The sequence below is a fragment of the Podarcis cretensis genome, assembly GCF_951804945.1.
Source record: "Podarcis cretensis genome assembly, chromosome: 15".
Classification (NCBI taxonomy): domain Eukaryota; kingdom Metazoa; phylum Chordata; class Lepidosauria; order Squamata; family Lacertidae; genus Podarcis; species Podarcis cretensis.
In genome coordinates, this window is record NC_137185.1 from 7,219,738 (window position 1) to 7,238,301 (window position 18,564).

The 18,564-nt window shown below is 46.5% G+C and overlaps 1 protein-coding gene and 2 long non-coding RNA genes across 4 annotated transcripts in view; 2 read left to right on the forward strand and 1 right to left on the reverse strand.

Moving 5' to 3' along the window:
- The window catches only part of TADA2A (transcriptional adaptor 2A), a 31,494-nt gene extending 26,081 nt beyond the window's left edge, over nucleotides 1–5,413 (forward strand). For both annotated transcript variants that reach the window (XM_079955757.1, XM_079955758.1), the window contains 2 exons: nucleotides 979–1,052; nucleotides 4,981–5,413. In XM_079955757.1, coding sequence (XP_079811883.1) covers nucleotides 979–1,052; nucleotides 4,981–5,166 — 260 coding nt within the window. In that variant the 3' untranslated portion in view covers nucleotides 5,167–5,413. The remainder of the gene's footprint in view (nucleotides 1–978; nucleotides 1,053–4,980) is intronic.
- The window catches only part of LOC307204358, a 49,842-nt gene that overhangs the window by 10,481 nt on the left and 20,797 nt on the right, over nucleotides 1–18,564 (reverse strand). Inside the window, exon 2 of the long non-coding RNA XR_013833634.1 lies at nucleotides 1,301–1,385. This is a non-coding gene — a long non-coding RNA (uncharacterized lncRNA). The remainder of the gene's footprint in view (nucleotides 1–1,300; nucleotides 1,386–18,564) is intronic.
- LOC307204382 lies at nucleotides 2,401–3,716 on the forward strand. The gene is made up of 2 exons (XR_013833659.1): nucleotides 2,401–2,905; nucleotides 2,940–3,716. It is a non-coding gene; the product is annotated as an uncharacterized lncRNA (long non-coding RNA).

Genomic DNA, 18,564 nt, shown 5'->3' on the forward strand with positions numbered 1-18,564 from the left:
AGACACATTACTGAAGGCCCCCAGTCACAAACATTCCAACCCTCCAACCTCTCCCACACCAGTGGCTTCCTGGAAGGCTTCTCTCACTCCCTTTAATACCTGCTTTTGCCTAATCCTGACTTATACTTCCCATCCCCAGGAAGGTACACTGCATAGGCTTGTTGCAGGAACCCAAAATAAACAGTGCAAAGTGCAAGGCACACTGAGCGTCTTACTTACTACTGGTCCATCCAGCCCAGTATTGTCTGCTCTGACTGGCAGCAGCTCTCTCCCATTCTCAGACATCTGTGTCTCGCTACTCTGCTACCTGAAACCCTTCATCACTGGAGATGCCAGGGACAGAGCCTGAGCTGTGGACCATCCCCCATAAACTTTAAAAGATATTATTAGCCCAAACACAGAGGTCGATGCTGTGTCAAACTCATAAAAGCACACACAACTCAAAAACAGATTTGGGGGGGAAACAGCAGCATATGATGTATTATCTCAAATCCTTTCGGCGCCACCTTCATCTCTTTCGGGGCAGGGATCCTACGGCCCTCTAGATGCTGTCAGATTCGAAATTCCCACCAGCCCCAGCCTACATGACAGGTGCTGTGGGGCAAAGGCAGTTTCACCCTGTTATCAATCAATCAATCAATCAATCAATCAATCTAGCAACATCTGGAGGGCCACAGCATTCATTTTGTTCTTCCTGCATTGTTACTATAATGTCAGTGAACCTTTGTCACGTGCATCAGAAGCTAATGTGGTGGGTTGTTCCCCCCCCCCCCATTTTGGTGCTCTCAAAATAGCACACTAGGACTGTAGATACTATAGTCATCAAAGGAGTAAAAAACCAACAACCATAGTTGATGCTCTCTGCAGGCACCGCTTTGACTATCCTGACTTCCCACACCCACCCTCTGATTTTCAGAGCCACCAGCTCCTTGTTAACCGCGGTTGGGTGTTTATGCTGCTTTTATTATCTCCTCGCAGGTAGACGGAGTGCACCGCCGCTGAACCTCACTGGTCTCCCAGGCACAGAGAAACTTAACGAGAAAGAAAAAGAGGTAAATGGGGAACAGAGGCTGCCTGGGGAAACCGCAGCTTTAAAGGGCCATTGGCCTCTCGGGCAACAGTAAACCATAAGCCCAGTCAAAAACAGTTACAACAACAGGTAGCTGATTGCGGGGCCTGCGTAGGAGCACGGGAAGGTGCCTTATACCAAGTCAGACCATTGGTCCATTTAGCTCGATATTGTCTACACTGACTGGCAGCAGCTCTCCAGGGTTTTAGGCAAGGGTACAGTTCTGCCTACCTGGGGATGAACTTGGGACCTTCTGCAGGCAAAGCAGATACTCTTCTCATTGAGCCACAGTCCTCCCCACCACAACTTGCTCTGGCTGAAAGACGTGAAATTATTGCAATGAAGAGTTTTGAGGCACACGTTGCAAGGGATCGTTTGCTCTAGTATTTAAGAGCTAGCCTGGTGGCCACAGGCAGTGAGGAGATGCATGCTGGTGAGTGCATAGAATTGCGCACGGGAGGCAGCAGCCTTGCTTCTCCCCTCTGCTGCACTCAGCAAAGCAGGCTGGCAGGAGAGCAAAGCCCCTGCTCTGTGCACAGCATAGGTTGTCAGTGAGCTGCTGCGAAAGGGACAGAGTGCCTGAACCCTCTGCCACCTGCTTAGCAGGCTGGAAACTTCCATGGGCTTGTTTACAAGGCTGCCCTAATTACCGACTCACTTGATTCTTTGTGATGTTGCCCATCGTTACAAAACCACAAGTGTGCTACTAGATTTTCCTGCGACTGTGGTCAGTTATGGATAGGATTATATTGCTGGGCGACATTCTTAAGAGAATGTCATTAGCCCCACACTTACTTTATTTACATAACGTATATACAGTGGTAACTCTGGTTGCGAACGGGATCCGTTCGCAACATAAAAAGAGTGCAACCTGAAGCACCGTATCTGCGCAGGTGTGTGGCGTGATTTGGTGCTTGTGCGTATGCATGAAGCGCAATTTAGTGCCTCTGCACATGCGGTGAAACCCGGAAGTACAGTGGTGCCCTGCAAGACGAAAAACCCGCTAGACAAAAGGGTTTTCCGTTTTGGAGGCGCTTCGCAAAACGAATTTCCTATGGGCTTGCTTCGCAAGACAAAAAGGTCTTGCGAGTTTTTCCCACTTCCCCCCCCCCCTTTTCTAAGCCGCTAAGCTGCTTATCTGCTTATCCGCTAAGCCGCTAAAAGCCGCTAATAGCGCTAATCCGCTAAGCCGTCAATGGGCTTGCTTCGCAAGACGAAAAAACTGCTAGACGAAGAGAATCGTGGAACGGATTCTTTTCGTCTTGTGAGGCACCACTGTAACCCTTTCTGGTACTTATGGGTTGCCGTGGGACGTAACCTGAAAGAACATAACATGAACCAAACGTAACATGAGGTATGACTGTACAGTTTAAAACTGCAATTTCTAAGCAGTGTGCAATAGGAATATAGGAGGGATACAAAAGGGATGCAGCATAAAATCGGTTAACATTAACCGTAAAATAGAAGGGATGGACACTTTGTCATCACCAGGCACCAGAAGTTCAACAGGGACAGGGCCTGTCTGATCTCAGCCAGCTCAGTGGCAGGGCGTCTGATTTGCACTCAGAAGGTCCCAGGTTCAGTGCCTGAGCATCTCCAGGCAGGTCAGGGAGAGAAACCCCCACTCCTGAAACCCTGCAGACACTCAGCATAGACAACACTGAGCTAAACAGACCAGTGGTCTGACTCTGTGTAAAGCACCTTTCTGTGTCCAGCATCTGCAAACAGGGTCTGAATACCTCCACCTCAGCTCAGCTAGTCTTATATTGAAAGAAGACGTGTGTACCCAAGTGTGGATCTATGTGTCTATGCTGCCGTGTGTGTGTGTGTGTGTGTGTGTGTGTGTGTGTGTGTGTGTGTGTGTAAATAGAAACAGAGTTGAGTGTAAGTGAGCTTGTTCAGAAGAAAAGGGCCAGGATTTATTTTAAGGAGACGGCAACAATACAGTGGTACCTCAGGTTAAGTACTTAATTCGTTCCGGAGGTCCGTACTTAACCTGAAACTGTTCTTAACCTGAAGCACCACTTTAGCTAATGGGGCCTTCTGCTGCTGCGCCGCCAGAACACGATTTCTGTTCTCATCCTGAAGCAAAGTTCTTAACCTGAAGCACTATTTCTGGGTTAGCAGAGTCTGTAACCTGAAGCGTATGTAACCCGAGGTACCACTGTACTTCTCCAGTCCTTCTCTGGGGCCACTTGATAACACCAGTTCCCTTTGGGGCTGCTTTCCTTTGCTCCTCCCAGGCAAATCTTAGATGTGCAGCCTTTTCCGATAAGCTTTCCCAGCCCGACAAAACACACCACCAGTTAGCTACTAAATTGGCATTTTGGGTGCCTTCCCGTGTTACAGGTGAAGCCACCTTGTCTGCGGCACCAAGAAGGAGCTGCGTTTTCCCAAGACGTTCTGCTCTTGCCGTCTCGTTCCTGCCGGAGGTTTTGCCAGAGCATTTCCTTATTAAAAGGAAGGAGGAGCGGGGGAAATAAGCAGCTGGTGTCTCCAATGGGGTCATTATATAGCACTGGGAACTTCAGAGGCGAGCTGGATTTGGGGGACCAGCTGCTGCTGCTGTTGCCGCCTTGCTAAATTGGACTGCAGGCCTTTTGCAGAAGCCCCATTTCAGTCTCCGGGAGAGGCTGGGGGTTTGCCTCGGTAATAAACTTCCAGGATTTAAGAACTCCCGCCTGCAGAGCCTTGCTCCGCAGAACTGTTCTGGCTCCGTTATCACTGGGCAGAGCCGAGTGCCAATTTTGTGAAAAGATATAAAAGGGAGCAGGCTTGGCCCGACTGCGGGGGATTAAGAGGCAGCTGTCCTTATTGGCATGTCCCCCATCAGGCTCCGTCAGTCATTGCTAGCCCCCTCGCCCCAGGTTGGTTATGTTTCCTAGTGCTGCGAAGGAGCAAGCTCTTCTCCCTCCCTGCCAATGCACACAAACGCAGGCAGAGATTTAGAAGGCTGGGTTTTGCCCACCTTCGGCGGATGATAAACACATGGCCTTTCTGGATTATCGGAGGGCATGTGTGGTTCCGATCATGTCTTTGGGAGCTTTCCATTTGTAATGACTCGCTGAAAGGCACCCACCTTGGGAAGGTTCACCTAGAACGCTGCAGTGGAGGATTAGGGAGCCACAGCCCAGAGGCCAAATGCAGCCCAGCTCCTCCCAGGCCACACCCCTTCTCCAGCCACACCCTCCAAGCCCAGGCTCCACCCCTCGCGGGGCTCCCTTTGCAACCCCATGGAGCATTTGTGCCTGGCTGGAGCAGGGTGGTGGATTCTAATAACGCTTCCTGCTTATCTGGACGGAGGGTGGGCAAGAGGTGCGTAGAAACAAGCCTACTGCACGAAATACAACATTCATTTTCATTGCTCTGTGCACTTTTGCCCTTGGCCCTGACCACTGCTGGTACATGGCCCCCGGCAGGGTTACCCAGAAGGGAATGCGACCCTCAAGCAGAAATGGGTTCCCCAACTCTTGTGTTCTATCTCCCCACACTCCATTTCCCCTTTCTGCAGCTGGACTCCATCTACATGTTATTTTTGGGTGGCTGCTCCCCCCCCCCCCCCGAATTTGAAATATTTCCATTACAGTGGTACCTTGGGTTACAGACGCTTTAGGTTACAGACTCCGCTAACCCAGAAATAGTACCTCGGGTTAAGAACTTTGCTTCAGGATGAGAACAGAAATCGTGTGGCAGCGGCATGGCGGCAGCGGGAGGCCCCATTAGCTAAAGCGGTACCTCAGGTTAAGAACAGTTTCAGGTTAAGATCGGATCGCCAGAATGAATTAAGTTCTTAACCCGAGGCACCACTGTACCTGGAAGGGTTACTGAGATAGTGCAGCCTTAGGGAAGTTGATGGGCAGGGTGGAGAAATGTTTGACGGGGTGTGCGTGACCTCTGACCTTCTCTCCCAGCTCTGCCAGGTAGTTCGCTTGGTCCCCGGAGCCTACCTGGAGTACAAAGCGGCCTTAGTCAACGAGTGCCAGAAGCAAGGGGGCCTGAGGCTTGCCCAGGCACGAGCCCTCATCAAGATCGACGTGAACAAAACCAGAAAGATCTACGACTTCCTTATCCGGGAAGGATACATCTCCAAAGCCTGAAGGGGGAAGCGGGAGCCTTTTGCTTTGACTCAAAGACCCTCCGTTTTGCTGAATGGTGGATAGGATGGCGAAGAGCTCTCTACAAAGGCTGGCTTCTCATCCTGTTCTAAACTGTACTATGTAATGTTTTGTTGGCATTCTGCAGCGTTGAACTTTTGGGAAGAGCTGTGGGACATGTAATCTATTATTAAAGTATGGAGTGGGCCTTCACACCTCTTGCAATGATTAAAAAAAGGATGGAAGCGCAGAGGTTGTTCTTTGTTGCTTTTTTGCCTTGGCACTCGGGAAGAGCTTAAGCACCGAACGGCGGCTCCCAAACCCATTTTGTGCTCAGCTTTTGTGTGGGAGAGCCAACCGAGGGAGAAGCTCCGCTTGCCTCTCCCCTTTCCTGCCTTTTAAAACTTGTTTGCTTCAAGAGGCTCGGCATGTGCCGGAGGAGCTAAAAGCTGCATCACATGCCCAAATTGCACCGTTCTAAAATTACACCATTCAGAAAGGGGGAAGGAGGGAGAGGGAGGCATGCCAATTTAGGAAAACATTTGGAACATAATAGTTATTTGTCATCTGTTTTGAAAGTGTCTAAATTCTGCATCAAGAATTCAGATTTATTTTGTGTGCAAAAATCATGCACGTGTAGAGTATTTGTTCAAATGTGCTCACCTTACCTAAAGTGGCTCCAATCTGTAGGCCATATTTTGCCCAAACCTAAATGCCTGGTTCAGGATGGGCTGACAGGGGAAAGGGGACAGTAGCCAATGCTGGTCCTACCCGCAGCAGACCCCATTAAGCATAATGGGGGTGATTCACTTGTTTCCATTAATTCAAATGGGTCTACTCTGAGTAAAACCTGGCCGCAATGTTGAGTTGTGCAGAACTGAAGAGCAATAGCAGGTACATAAGGTGGTAACAAGCAATGAATGAACGGTGCTTCAGATCACAAATCTCTCCAGATGCTGTTGAACTACAACTCCCATCATCCCTGACCATAGCTGGGCTTGGGAGTTCAAAACATCTGGAAGGACACCGTCCCCTGCTGCAGGTGTACCATCACCAGAATACTGGAGCATCTCTTAGCTCTCTCTGTGTGTATAATTCTAATTTTCCTGGCAGTATACTTTGGCGTATCAGATGCCAAAGTCAAGCCATGAGAGTTAGCCTCCAGTACTGTACACAGGTAGCCTTAGGTGCTTCCAGAAACATCTGTCCAGCCACTGTTGGAAATGGACCTTAGCCTGGTCCAGTGAGACATTGTTTGTTTTCTTTTGACCATGAGGACTAGAAACTTGTCCCTGCCACACAAATTTAAAATCAGGAATGTTCGGAAGTACAGGTTATACCAAGCCCAGCCTTGCTTTACATAGCAGCACTCAAGGCAAGAAAAACAAAGAAACCAGCCCATCTATTCCACACGCCCCTGCTTTGCAGGGAACATGGAAATTTTAGTAGTTCTTCACAAATTCAGTTAGTTGAACATGTACTCAAAACAGAACCTTTATTAGTAAGAAGTAAAACGACAAAAACAACAATTCTTGTTAGTCACTTGTTATTCAACACACGAGACACTTAAGAACATAAATACATTGTACCATTAAATGACTTCGTACAAACACCTACCATTCATGAGTACCCAACACACACACACACACACAGTCTTGTTCTTATACTGCTTAGGAGCAGTATAAGGAAGCTTCCTTCGAAGTCAAACCACTGATCCATATAGCCCAATAGTGTCTACACTGACTGGCAGTGGCTCTTCAGGGCTCCAGGCAGGGTTCTCTGCCAGCCCTACCTGGAGATGCCAGGGATTGACCTTCTACATGCAAAGCAGGTGCTTTACCACGGAGCTATGGCCCTTCCCCATAGTCTTCAAAGGAAACGTGTGACTAACCTGTAAGTTGAAAAAATAAAATCCACATGAAAACAACAGCATTATACCTTATCAATGCCATAGCTACTCCAAGGCAACCGTACATGATAAGAAAGATGTCACAGTGATCTAAACTTACAACGGGCCCTAATTCATTAGGGAAGTACCAAACCAGTCCAGCAGAGAATGGAAAGCAATGCTAGCTAGGGAAAACACAGAATCCACTGGGGGGTCCCTGACAAAGGTGTTCTTAAGCTGTCATCACCACCACTATGGCTGCAAAGCATAGGCTGCTAATAAAGTTGTTGGCTCCTTGGCAAACTGGGCTCTTACGCCATAAACAGCCATGCTGATGAGAAGGTCCTTCAGACAATGCATCTTTTCTAAATGAGAAAGCCGTACCTCGTCTCTGATTCCACCCCATTACTGTGGTACCTTGGTTCTCAAACTTAATCCGTTCCAGAAGTCCGTTCCAAAACTAAAGCGTTCCAAAACCAAGGCACGCTTTCCCATAGGAAGTAATGCAAAATGGATCAATCCGTTCCAGACTTTTAAAAACAACCCCTAAAACAGCAAGTTAACACGAATTTTACTATCTAACGAGACCATTGATCCATAAAAATGAAAGCAATAAACAATGTACTGCAGGCACAGTCAACCAATCAGTAGCTGAATTGGGTTCCACACAGTCACAAAAACAAAAAAAGAGTTGCAAAAACGCAAAATAAATAGCAAAAACAGACAGATCTCACCGTAACACTCAAAACAGAAGTGTGGCACTCAAAACAGAAGTGTGGCACTCAAATCAGAAGTGTGGCACTCAAATCAGAAGCGTGACACTCAAAACGGAGCACATTCAGCTTCTGAAAAAAGTTTGCAAACCAAAAAAAAGTTTGCAAACTGCAACACTTCCAGGTTTGCAGTGTTCGGGTTCCAAGTTGTTGGAGAACCAAGGCATTTGAGAACCAAGGTACCACTGAATGAGTGGATAAAATTGTGGAAGGAAGGAAAGAAATTCACTGCGTGTACCACAATAAAAGAAAATGTGATGAAGATGATGTATAGATGGTATGTTACACCAGTGAAGTTAGCAAAGATGTATAAAGTAAGTAATAAATGTTGGAAATGTAAGGAAAAAGAAGGAACATTTTACCATATGTGGTGGGAATGTAAAAACGTAAAAAGCTTTTGGGAGATGATATATAATGAGATGAAAAAAATGTTGAAATATACATTTATTAAGAAACCAGAAGCGTTTTTACTAGGAATAATAGGAAATGAAGTTAATAAGAAAGAACAGACGTTGTTTTTATATGCAGTAACAGCAGCAAGAATATTGTTGGCCCAAAAATGGAAACAAGAAGAATTGCCTACGATTGAAGAATGGAGAATGAAATTGACAGATTACGCGGAACTTGATAAATTAACAGGAAGGATCAGGAATTGACGTGACCAGAGATTCACTGAGGACTGGATTAAATTTACAGAGTATATGAAAACACTATGTGATAATCAAATAACGTTTGTAGGTTTTCAGGAAGTTCTGTGAAAATGTAAGGTAGAAATATTGTTTTAAAAAAAAGGGATAAATAAGATATTAAGGTAGTGCAATATTAAGTGAGAAATGTGGAAGAAGTAACTAGAACGGAGAATCAGAAAGGCTGAGGGGAGTCAAAAAGAGGATGTTGGTGATAAATAAGATGTCTGTTTTGTATGTTTTTTTTATTATTGGAAAATTAATAAACATATTTTTAAAAAAGACAGCCAAGGTACCAAGGTATGCAGTTGTTAAAAGGCACAGGAAAGCCTCTCTCGTGAAAGGATGTGTTAACCCTACCTATGGCTGCCAGATCAGGCAACAAATCAGAGGGATGTAAGGCTAGAGGACTATTTTGAATTCTGGTGGGGTGAGGAGGAGACCGAAAAGCTTTGGGGTTTGTGGGATAGGCAGCCTCATATAACCAACATGCTTAAGTTGAATTAATGTGTGAAGGGGTTAATGCCATAGAGTAAACTGTAATGCCATAGAGTAAACTGTCCAGGCTTAGCTAGGCCACTCCCCTTCACCTTGGGAGGAAGGTAATTAAGGCCTTTGTTCACTTCAGTCTACCTGATAAGCTCAGCAAGTAAAGAGGTCTGAGCTGGAGAGGAGGCTGAATAGTAATGCATGTCTCCCTCATAGGACAAGCCGACATTGTCTCTGTTTTATTCCAGGCCATCTGGAAACCAGAAGTCGTCTGGAGTGTTTGGCGGTTGCTGTTTTTTGTCTGGTCCTTATAAATAATACTGCATGGTGTTTAAATGCTTCTCTGGTTATTTTTTTAAATTTCTGACTCTAGTCCAGAACCATGATGTTGGCAGAGCAAAAGAATGCTTTACAAAAAATAAAAAATGTGACAGAAGTGAAGATCGACCTCTCTCTCTCGCACATACACACACCTCCCCAATGCGAATGGCTAACCACAATAAAGCTGGCTCACAATGAGGCTATTGCACATCGCAGAGCCAAAGACAAATGTCAAGAAAGGGCAAATTCTGCAGGCCAGATTATGTTATGCAAACATCATCACAACAGCCTCACTAGCAAGTTACTAGACCAGAACATTTATTTATGTTATGTACTGAGTTGAATAGGATCCAAATAGCAGCAGTCTGATTGGTCCTAGAACAATGCAGCAGTCTGCTTGGTCCTAGAACAATAGGATCCAAAATGCAGCAGTCTGCTTGGTCCTAGAACAATAGGATTCAGAATGCAGCAGTCTGATTGGTCCTAGAACAATGCAGCAGTCTGCTTGGTCCTAGAACAATAGGATCCAAAATGCAGCAGTCTGCTTGGTCCTAGAACAATAGGATTCAGAATGCAGCAGTCTGATTGGTCCTAGAACAATGCAGCAGTATGATTGGTCGGCAGGAACCACCTAATCATGCTGCAGATAGAAGTGAATCCACAACCTGATTGGCCTACAGGAGAATTCCGGAATCAGCCAATCACGTGCAGCCCATTGTGTAAATAATGTATATAAGCAGATACTTTGAGGGGACTTTCATTCTTCCTCCTCACCACTATGAGCTGAATAAAGAGCATGAAATCACTTTGCGACTCTGAGTATATTTCAATTTATTTTTAAATGAGGCCGGCTGCCAACACATGGTTAGGTTCATTTGTTTCCAGGTGACTGACTTGGATACTGACAAGCTGGAAGGTGTGCAGAGGAGGGCAACCAAGATGATAAAGGGTCTGGAAACCAAGCCAGGTGAGGAACGGTTGAAGGAGCTGAGTATGTTTAGCTTGGATAAAATAAGACAGGGAGGTGATATGAGAATCATCTTCAGATACTTAAAGGGATGTCACATGGAAGATGGAGCGAGCTTGTTTGCCGTTGCTCCTGAAGCTAGGACCCAATACATTGGGTTCAAATGGCAAGAAAGGTAATTCCAACTAAACATTAGGAAGAACTTTAGGAAGATAAGATAATATTCCTCTATGCCACCACAGCTGCAAGAACTATGCTGGCACAAAACTGGAAAACGGAAACTATACCTAGTATAAGCGATTGGCAGGTTAAAATGGTAAACTATGCCGAGCTTGCTAGACTAACAGGTAGAATATGAGACCAAGATGAACAGAAATTTCATAAAAATTGGAGTAAATATTGGAAGTATATTGGAAATAGCTTGTAGAGGGCACTAGCGGTGCTGGAATAACTCTAACAGAGAGTGGTTAATATTTAAGATTAAAAATAAAATACGTGATTGTAGAACTTATTTGATACTTACCAAAAGGGTGGAGGGAAGCCCAGGGCTCAGTAGAGCCCAAATATTGTGTTTTTTATTCTTGGGGGGGGGGGGCTTTTTCTTTTTTTGTATAATTTGGGGAGGGAATATAATACACTATGTAAACGAGTTATAGTTATATCTATATGTACACTGATATGTTTACTGGTATGCTTATTTGTGTATTTTATATTTACACTGATATGTTTATTTGTATAGTTTGAATAAAAATGTATTGAGGGGGGGGGGAAAGGAAGAACTTTTTGAACAGACTGCCTTAGAAGGTGGTAGTCTGTTCTCCTCCTTTAGAGGCTTTGACAGTATGTGAATCAACCCCAGGCAAAAACAGCAAGAGTCTGGAAGCACCCTCAAATCATTTGGGGCTCATCAAAGGCCCCAAAAGGGACGGACACACACACACACAACTTTGTCCAAGTTACAGACAATCAAGCAAAAGTGAGGATGAGCCCTGATTGGTTTGACCCTGGGACTTCTGCATGTGAGCCGACACTCTGCCATGGGGCTATGGCCTTCCCCACAGATTCCCCAAGCCTAGAAGGCGTCTTATAGTAGTTTTCTGCTTTTACAGTGAAATTGTAATCGTTATTAATTATTCGACTGTTCCCCCACTTTTTAAATATTTATGTACACACTGCTTAGAAACCCTAAATATTAAGCAGTACAAAAATATTTCCATCAATCAATCAATCATTTATTGTATTTGACCAAAAGCCATTACAAATCCAGCAAATCCAATAAGACCTACTAAGAAAGATCCAAAAATAAGCAACCATTGACCATAAATCAAATCAATGAATCCCCTGCGCAATCTACAGTGTTGTCTTTTACACGACTAGCACAAATACTTTTAGCGGCTTTTGCAAATATGTTAGGCTGTTTTATACGTGACAAGCGGGTCGCGGTTGCTTGAAGCTGACATGTTCACATGGTAGCCCACGGGACAAATCGAAGGGTTACTTTACTTTCCTCAGTAGCAGAGCAGAAAGTGTTACTGACTCCATTTTCTGTTCTTCTACGTTATTGCCCTTAGGGCTGAGTTATAATATTTTAGAGCAACCAGGTCACCTACTAACCCTCCTGTCCATTTCCCTTCCACTCCCTCAACTGCTCATTCCATCAAATGTTTTGGCAGAAGGAACAACATTTATGGGCAAACGTTTAAAGTGGTCTATCACTGTTGAACATTCAATTCAGGCCCATTTGAACAGCTCCCATTGACAGAATGTGCGCCAGAACTCGATTAATGGACATCTAGATTCCATTGAAGGTATCATGTCTGTTCTGGTAGATTCAAGACCATTTTTAACTTAACTGAGTCACTCATCCAGCAAGGTCTTCGGCAATCCGGGCTGGTAAAATAACGAGTGCAGGCAAGCAAAAGGGAATCTGGCTCAATTAACCAGGAGGATAAGACAGACACAGACAACAGCTAATCTGGAAACTTTGGCTCTTTATCGTTCAAATTATAAGGAACTACTAAAATGAAGAAGAAAGGATTATTCATGATTACCCAGTGGAAAGAGCTGGGAATGGCAGCTTTGGATAGAAAGGATAGACATTTCTGGAATTTGATCCTATGTTGGATGCTTACAAAAATATTTGAAAATTAATATATAAAATTGGTTGTATGCCTCTGTGCCTTTCTCAGAGTAGACTCACTGAACTGTATGGAACCAATAACAGTCATAGTTATTATTTTCAATGGATTTGCTCTTGAGTATGATTATTATCTATTCCACTGATATACTGCCCTTTATCAAAAGATCCTAGGGCAATGTGCGGCATTAAAAACAGATCAGTGATAAAAGCATAGTAAAAAGCATACAGATAGTCAGCCTAATAATAAAATAGTCATCATGAATAACAATACTCTACTCCACACTAGTAAGACAAGCATTGGGAGACAAAGCATTGTCATCATATCAGCCAACAAGTATGCCCCTTAAGATTTCTTTTGCGGGGAGAGTGAGACGAGTGATGAGGAATAAAGGTCAGATAAAATAAGGAGCAAAGAAGCTTATTTCCCCAGCTCTAGTCCAGGATGGCACACGATTATGAAAAATAAAACCAGGCAAATGACATCACTTCTACCATTTTGTGGCACAGAATCATCTCGGCGTTGAGTAAGCCTACATGAACATAATTGTGCTTACAGAAAAGGTAATGACAGGGCACGGGAGGCTTTCAGCCAACATACCGCCAAACCAAAACCTTTGGGCAGTAATTTTATTTCCTGGAAAGCAAGTGTAACAAGGGAGCGACAAACCGGAGCCCCATATCCTGTTGTTGTCCCCCGCGATTGCTGCATGTGGCCTGGCTGCCTCATTTACTGTTGGTTTAAAAGCCTCTTTTGCCTTGGGGTGATGGGCAATTGCAGAAGTCCATACGGTACCATTTGATGTTGGGCAGATTTGGCCCTTTGACTGCCAGTTGCTGATCCTACTCTTAAAAAAAACACTAATTACAATTATTCTTTTTTTAAATCCCAAGCTTTCTACATGGAGCTCAGGGTGGTGCATGTTGTTTTCCCCCTCCCCATTTAATCCTTGCAACAGCCCCGTGGGATTGGCTAGGCCAGGGGTTCCCTCCCAAGGCTGCAACCCCCCCTCCTCAGCCCCACTCTCTCTCCTCTGGGCACACCCCTCACCAGTCCTACATTGCACCTTCTTTGGGTGTTTTTTTTGCTAGCTGGAGTGTCTCCCGGAACTCTGCTCATGCCTCTTGCTTGCAAGGATTCCATGACTATGTGTGGGAACCAGCCTATTATAAAAAGTTAAAAATTGCATGGGGCCCACACCTGCTGGTGCTGATAAGGGCCAGATGCAGAATGCAACCAACTGTGCTCTGGGCTCCCCAATCTCCCACACCACCGACAAAAACAAACAAATGAATAGATAAAGAAGCTATCCGTATGACGCTGACATAAAGCTCCACAAATTCACTATGCAAAAGAAGGAAAGAACACTACCTTCCCTTCTCTCTCCCACCTCTCTTGGCCCCCCAATCTCACAATGCCTAGAATAGAAGTGTGACAGACCAAATGTAGAAAAGACCTGTGGAAAAGACCCTACCAACTGAAAATGGAGACACTATATGTACCTTTGTCATCCATGAAAATCTTTCAATAAAAAAACAGTTAAAAAAGAAAAACAATGGGCAAACGCTCAATTGTGCATGCATAATTTTCAGCTCAGAAATAAGAGCAAAGTAAGTCCTTTTGCACAGAGCTCTAATAACCACCAATTACACCTCTCTCAAGCCATGCGGTTCCCCAGGGGTGGGGGGTATCCCATTAAGAACTCGCACAAGAACCGCATACATGTCAGCCTGTCCTCACACACAGGGGAAGTCCCTGACTCAATGAGGGTTTGAGACCCATCCACTAGCCTCGCCCGGTTTGGCTGGCCAGTCAAAGCTGTTCGCAGGGTACATCCGCTGTCACATGCTGGCAGCTTCCAGGAGCCGCAGGTGAGAGCGGAGTGCAGGGTGGGGACCAAAAGTGGACCAACAATCCCAGAAGAAGCACATACACTTTCTCCACCAGAGGTACTAGAGGGACCCCTGACCATTAAGTCCAGTCGCGGACGACTCTGGGGTTGCAGCGCTCATCTCGCTTTATTGGCCGAGGGAGCCAGCGTACAGCTTCTGGGTCATGTGGCCAGCATGACTAAGCCGCTTCTGGCAAACCAGAGCAGCGCACGGAAACACCGTTTACCTTCCCGCCAGAGCAGTACCTATTTATCTACTTGCACTTTGATGTGCTTTCGAACTGCTAGGTTGGCAGGAGCAGGGACTGAGCAATGGGAGCTCACCCCGTTGCGGGGATTCGAACCACCAACCTTCTGATCGGCAAGCCCTAGGCACTGTGGTTTAACCCACAGTGCCACCTGTGACCCTACCAGAGGTACTACCCCCTCCCCTAAAACCCCATACACCCCGTACATTGAATAAGCTTTAAATATATGGTAAGGACCTGCCCTTGAACTCCAGATTCTGGTATCTCTCAGGAGGTACCATCCACACGCAAACTTGGAAGTTTGCTCAATTAATAATTTGTTAAGAATGCCATCACATGTTGCCATTACTTGCCTCAAGTCATCAAGACTCCCTTCCTGGTAAAAATTTTTGGCATCATGGTGTGATGCACCAGTGATGATTTGTGCTCATGATGACACAATTTCAACAATGTTTGCATCGGCAAAGGTTTTCGGGCAGACATACAGCTACATTTCCAATCCACGTGTGTCCCGTAACTTGCTACTGAAATACTGTAACTTTGCATACCACAAATATTCAGGGAGTGTGTGTGTGTGTGTGTGTGTGTGTGTTATAAGAATCAAACCCCTTTTTTACATCATTGTGCCCTGCTTTTCTTGCATCACAGGGCAAGAGCACCCCTCAAGACAGCAATGCTATGGCAACATTGGGGAAGCATCACAAAGCAACTAATAAAGCAGAACTGTGTGCAGACGGCCCAGTAAAAATCCGCCACCGAGGCACTGCTATTGCATCAATAGCATGTTACAGATTACACCGGCAGAAAAAGCCCCCACCTGTCTAAAGCCTTGTTGCAGTGTGGGTGGATTTCCAGTGGATTTCAAGCCCACCAGCTTAAGAAGCTTAGACTTTTGAGTTCGCAAGCGCACAAATCAAAAGCGCCGCAATTTCCCCCCAAGGCAAAATGGTCAGGATGTCAGCCAGAACACAACTGATACCCGAGTGCTGCTCTTCCAACCTACCAGCAAACCGGTCTGGCAACATTCTACACACAACGCAAACAACACGAGGCTGGCGTCATTGGTCTGGAGTCAGCGATTCACCCAAGCGCATGAGAGCATGCGGCAACCCATCAACCCCGCTCCCAAACCTTGCCGTTGGCCTCACTTTGATCTGGGGAAGGCGAGGCCAGCTCTGTGGCTGTAATGAGTGCACCTTGCGATGGATAGCAGGTGTCGTAAACCTGTCGTGGGTGCTTGGTTGCATGTGGAACAGCCAACCAAGGAACCCCTGACTAAAATATCACCCACACTCTTAGGCTAGGGCCTAGGTGCTTTGCTTCCTGCACTCCAGCCCCTTCTGCCACTATCCCAGTCGGCAAGACGGGGGTAACCATTTTGGGTTTCCTCATGAAAACCATTACAAGACACCGTAAACACTGCTTCAAATAATACAGCAAGAGGGACGTGCAACAAAATGTTGCAGTGTGAAGTGCTCCTGTTTAGGGTTCCAGCCAACCAGCCCTGTCCTTTCCCAGGATACTCCATTCCACTCCCTAGTCCCCATGGTTTTTTTTATACACAGAGAGAGGGAGAGGGAGAGGAAGAGAGAGGGGAGGGAGAGAAAAAGAGAGAGAAAGAGAAGGGGGGAGAGGGAGGGAGGGAGGGAGGGAGGGAGGGAGAGAGAGAGAGAGAGAGAGAGAGAGAGAGAGAGCACCTCAACAGCTTAAAATGTCACAGTTTAAAATGCCCTCACGCCTCCTTCCCGAAGCTGGGCAAGTGTTTGAGAAGGTGCCCCTTGGATCCACACCTAATGCAGGGGAAACAATCGTGCTGCCTTAAATCCAGCTCTGTCCTTGCCCTACAGCGCCAGGAAGGAGGGAGAAGAGGGCTAGTTGAGGGCTGCCCCCAAGTTCCCAGAGTGGAAGTGACCCAGGGGTGGTGCTGCTGCTTTTCCTGCTGCTGAGCTGGGGTTGCTGCTCATTGCCTCCGGTGTGCGTGGGTCAAGGCCCTGGCTAGGGGCTAAAGAAGAGGGATCGATGGGGTGGGGAGGAGTGGCAGAGGTTTGGGGCACAGCTCGACTGTGTGGGAAAGCCTGCCTGGGGCAGAAGAGCAGATTTGGTGTCCCAGAGTGGTTAGAGACAGAGGAGTGGTGGGAGGAAGCACCTGGGGAACCAAAAGGGAAGAAGGCTCAGCAGCAAGGGATTGGTAGTAAGATGACAATGAGCGGTCAGAGGGAGAAGCCTGGGAGGAGGAGGTGTCGGGAGCTGGAGAAGTAACAGGGCTTAGTGAGAAGAGAGAGTCTGTAACCAAAAAAAAAAAAAAAAGTCCAGAAGCAGGAGGGCGGGAGGAGAGAGACCAAGAAACAGAGATGCGTCCGGCTGGTGAAGAGCCAAGGAGGTCTCCCCCTCCTGCTGCGACAAGCTCCCCTCTCCCCTGGTCTTCCAGAACCAGAAGAGGCATGAAGAGGCCGGAGGAGATGTTAGCTTCACACAGGTACAGTCTCAGATTGCTTGGGGAAAACCCTGGAGAGAAGGGGAGAGGTCTCGACAACTGCTTCATGGGGAAAAGACCTGCCAGAGATGAGTCGCTGTGCTCATTAGGCCTGAAACTCCTGTGCAAATTCTGTTTTTGCTAAGTCCAACTTGCCCAGTGTGATTTACGGCTGGATCGCTCCTGTCACTCGGGCTCCTGTTACAAGGGGGGCATTTTTAAGATCCCCCACCTCTAATGTCTGTCATACCCAAAACACACACACCAAGAAGGATAGGGGCCCCCGGATCTGTAACTTTGGGCCTCTTACCTCCAACCCTCTGACTATCCCTCTGACTCCAACTGCGTGGGAGAGATGGGACAAGGAAGTGATTGGTTTGGAGTCGCTTTGTGCACTTGGATCTTCCCCACTAAACTCTAGAAATTAATAAGTGGTAGGATTTTGGTTATTTGGGAAGTGAAGGGAGATACACAAACGGCAGAGGAATTCCTGAGCTAGCCTATGCAAAATGACGTGGCCAAGCTAGAGCCATTACGAAACCACACATGGCCACTGAGAGCCATTGGCAATGCAAGAGAACTGTCCTTCCCCCTTGCCCTGAGGTTTTTTGCAGATTGCTAGGGTAACTGGGAGGGACGCGGGTGGCACTGTGGGTTAAACCACAGAGCCTAAGACTTGCCAATCAGAAGGTTAGCGGTTCAAATCCCCGTGACGGGGTGAGTTCCCATTGCTCGGTCTCTGCTCCTGCCAACCTAGCAGTTTGAAAGCACGTCAAAGTGCAAGTAGATAAATAGGTACCACTCTGGCGGCAAGGTAAACAGCGTTTCCGTGCACTGCTCTGGTTTGCCAGAAGCGGCTTAGTCATGCTCGCCACATGACCTGGAAGCTGTACACCGGCTCCCTCGGCCAATAAAGCAAGATGAGTGCCGCAACCCCAGAGTCGGCCACAACTGGACCTAAGGTCAGGGGTCCCTTTACCTTTAGGTGTGAGGTGACAGGAAAAGAGAGTTTTTTAGTGGGGTGTTCTGGGAAGAAGAGGGAAGAAAAAAGACCGGGATCCATCTTGAGGAGGCTGGCTGCACTGCTGTGGGGGACAAGCTCCTTTTGGAATGACCATGCTGAGAGATATGGACTCCCTCCCTACAGACCAAAGGTGCAAATAGGTGAATAAACCGCATTTCTTAAACCCACAACATTCTCCGCTGTGCTGCGATTCTCCCCTAGGACAGGCATGTCCAAAGTCTGTTCCAGGGGCCTAATCCAGCCTGCCTGTCGATTTAATCTGGCCCCTGTGGCAGTATATATCCTGGGGTAAAATCAACTTTAGTCAACCCTCACACATGTTCACTTCATCAAATCTGGCCCTCTTTGAAAAAAGTTTGGGCACCCCTGTCCTAGGATCTTGGTATCGTTCGGCAAGTGGCACACAACTTTTGTAACCTTGGGATAGTAATTTTTCAAGACAATTTGAAATTTTCAAGATAACTCTTGAAGCACAAAGCCTGCTATTTTCTTTTGTGACGTGG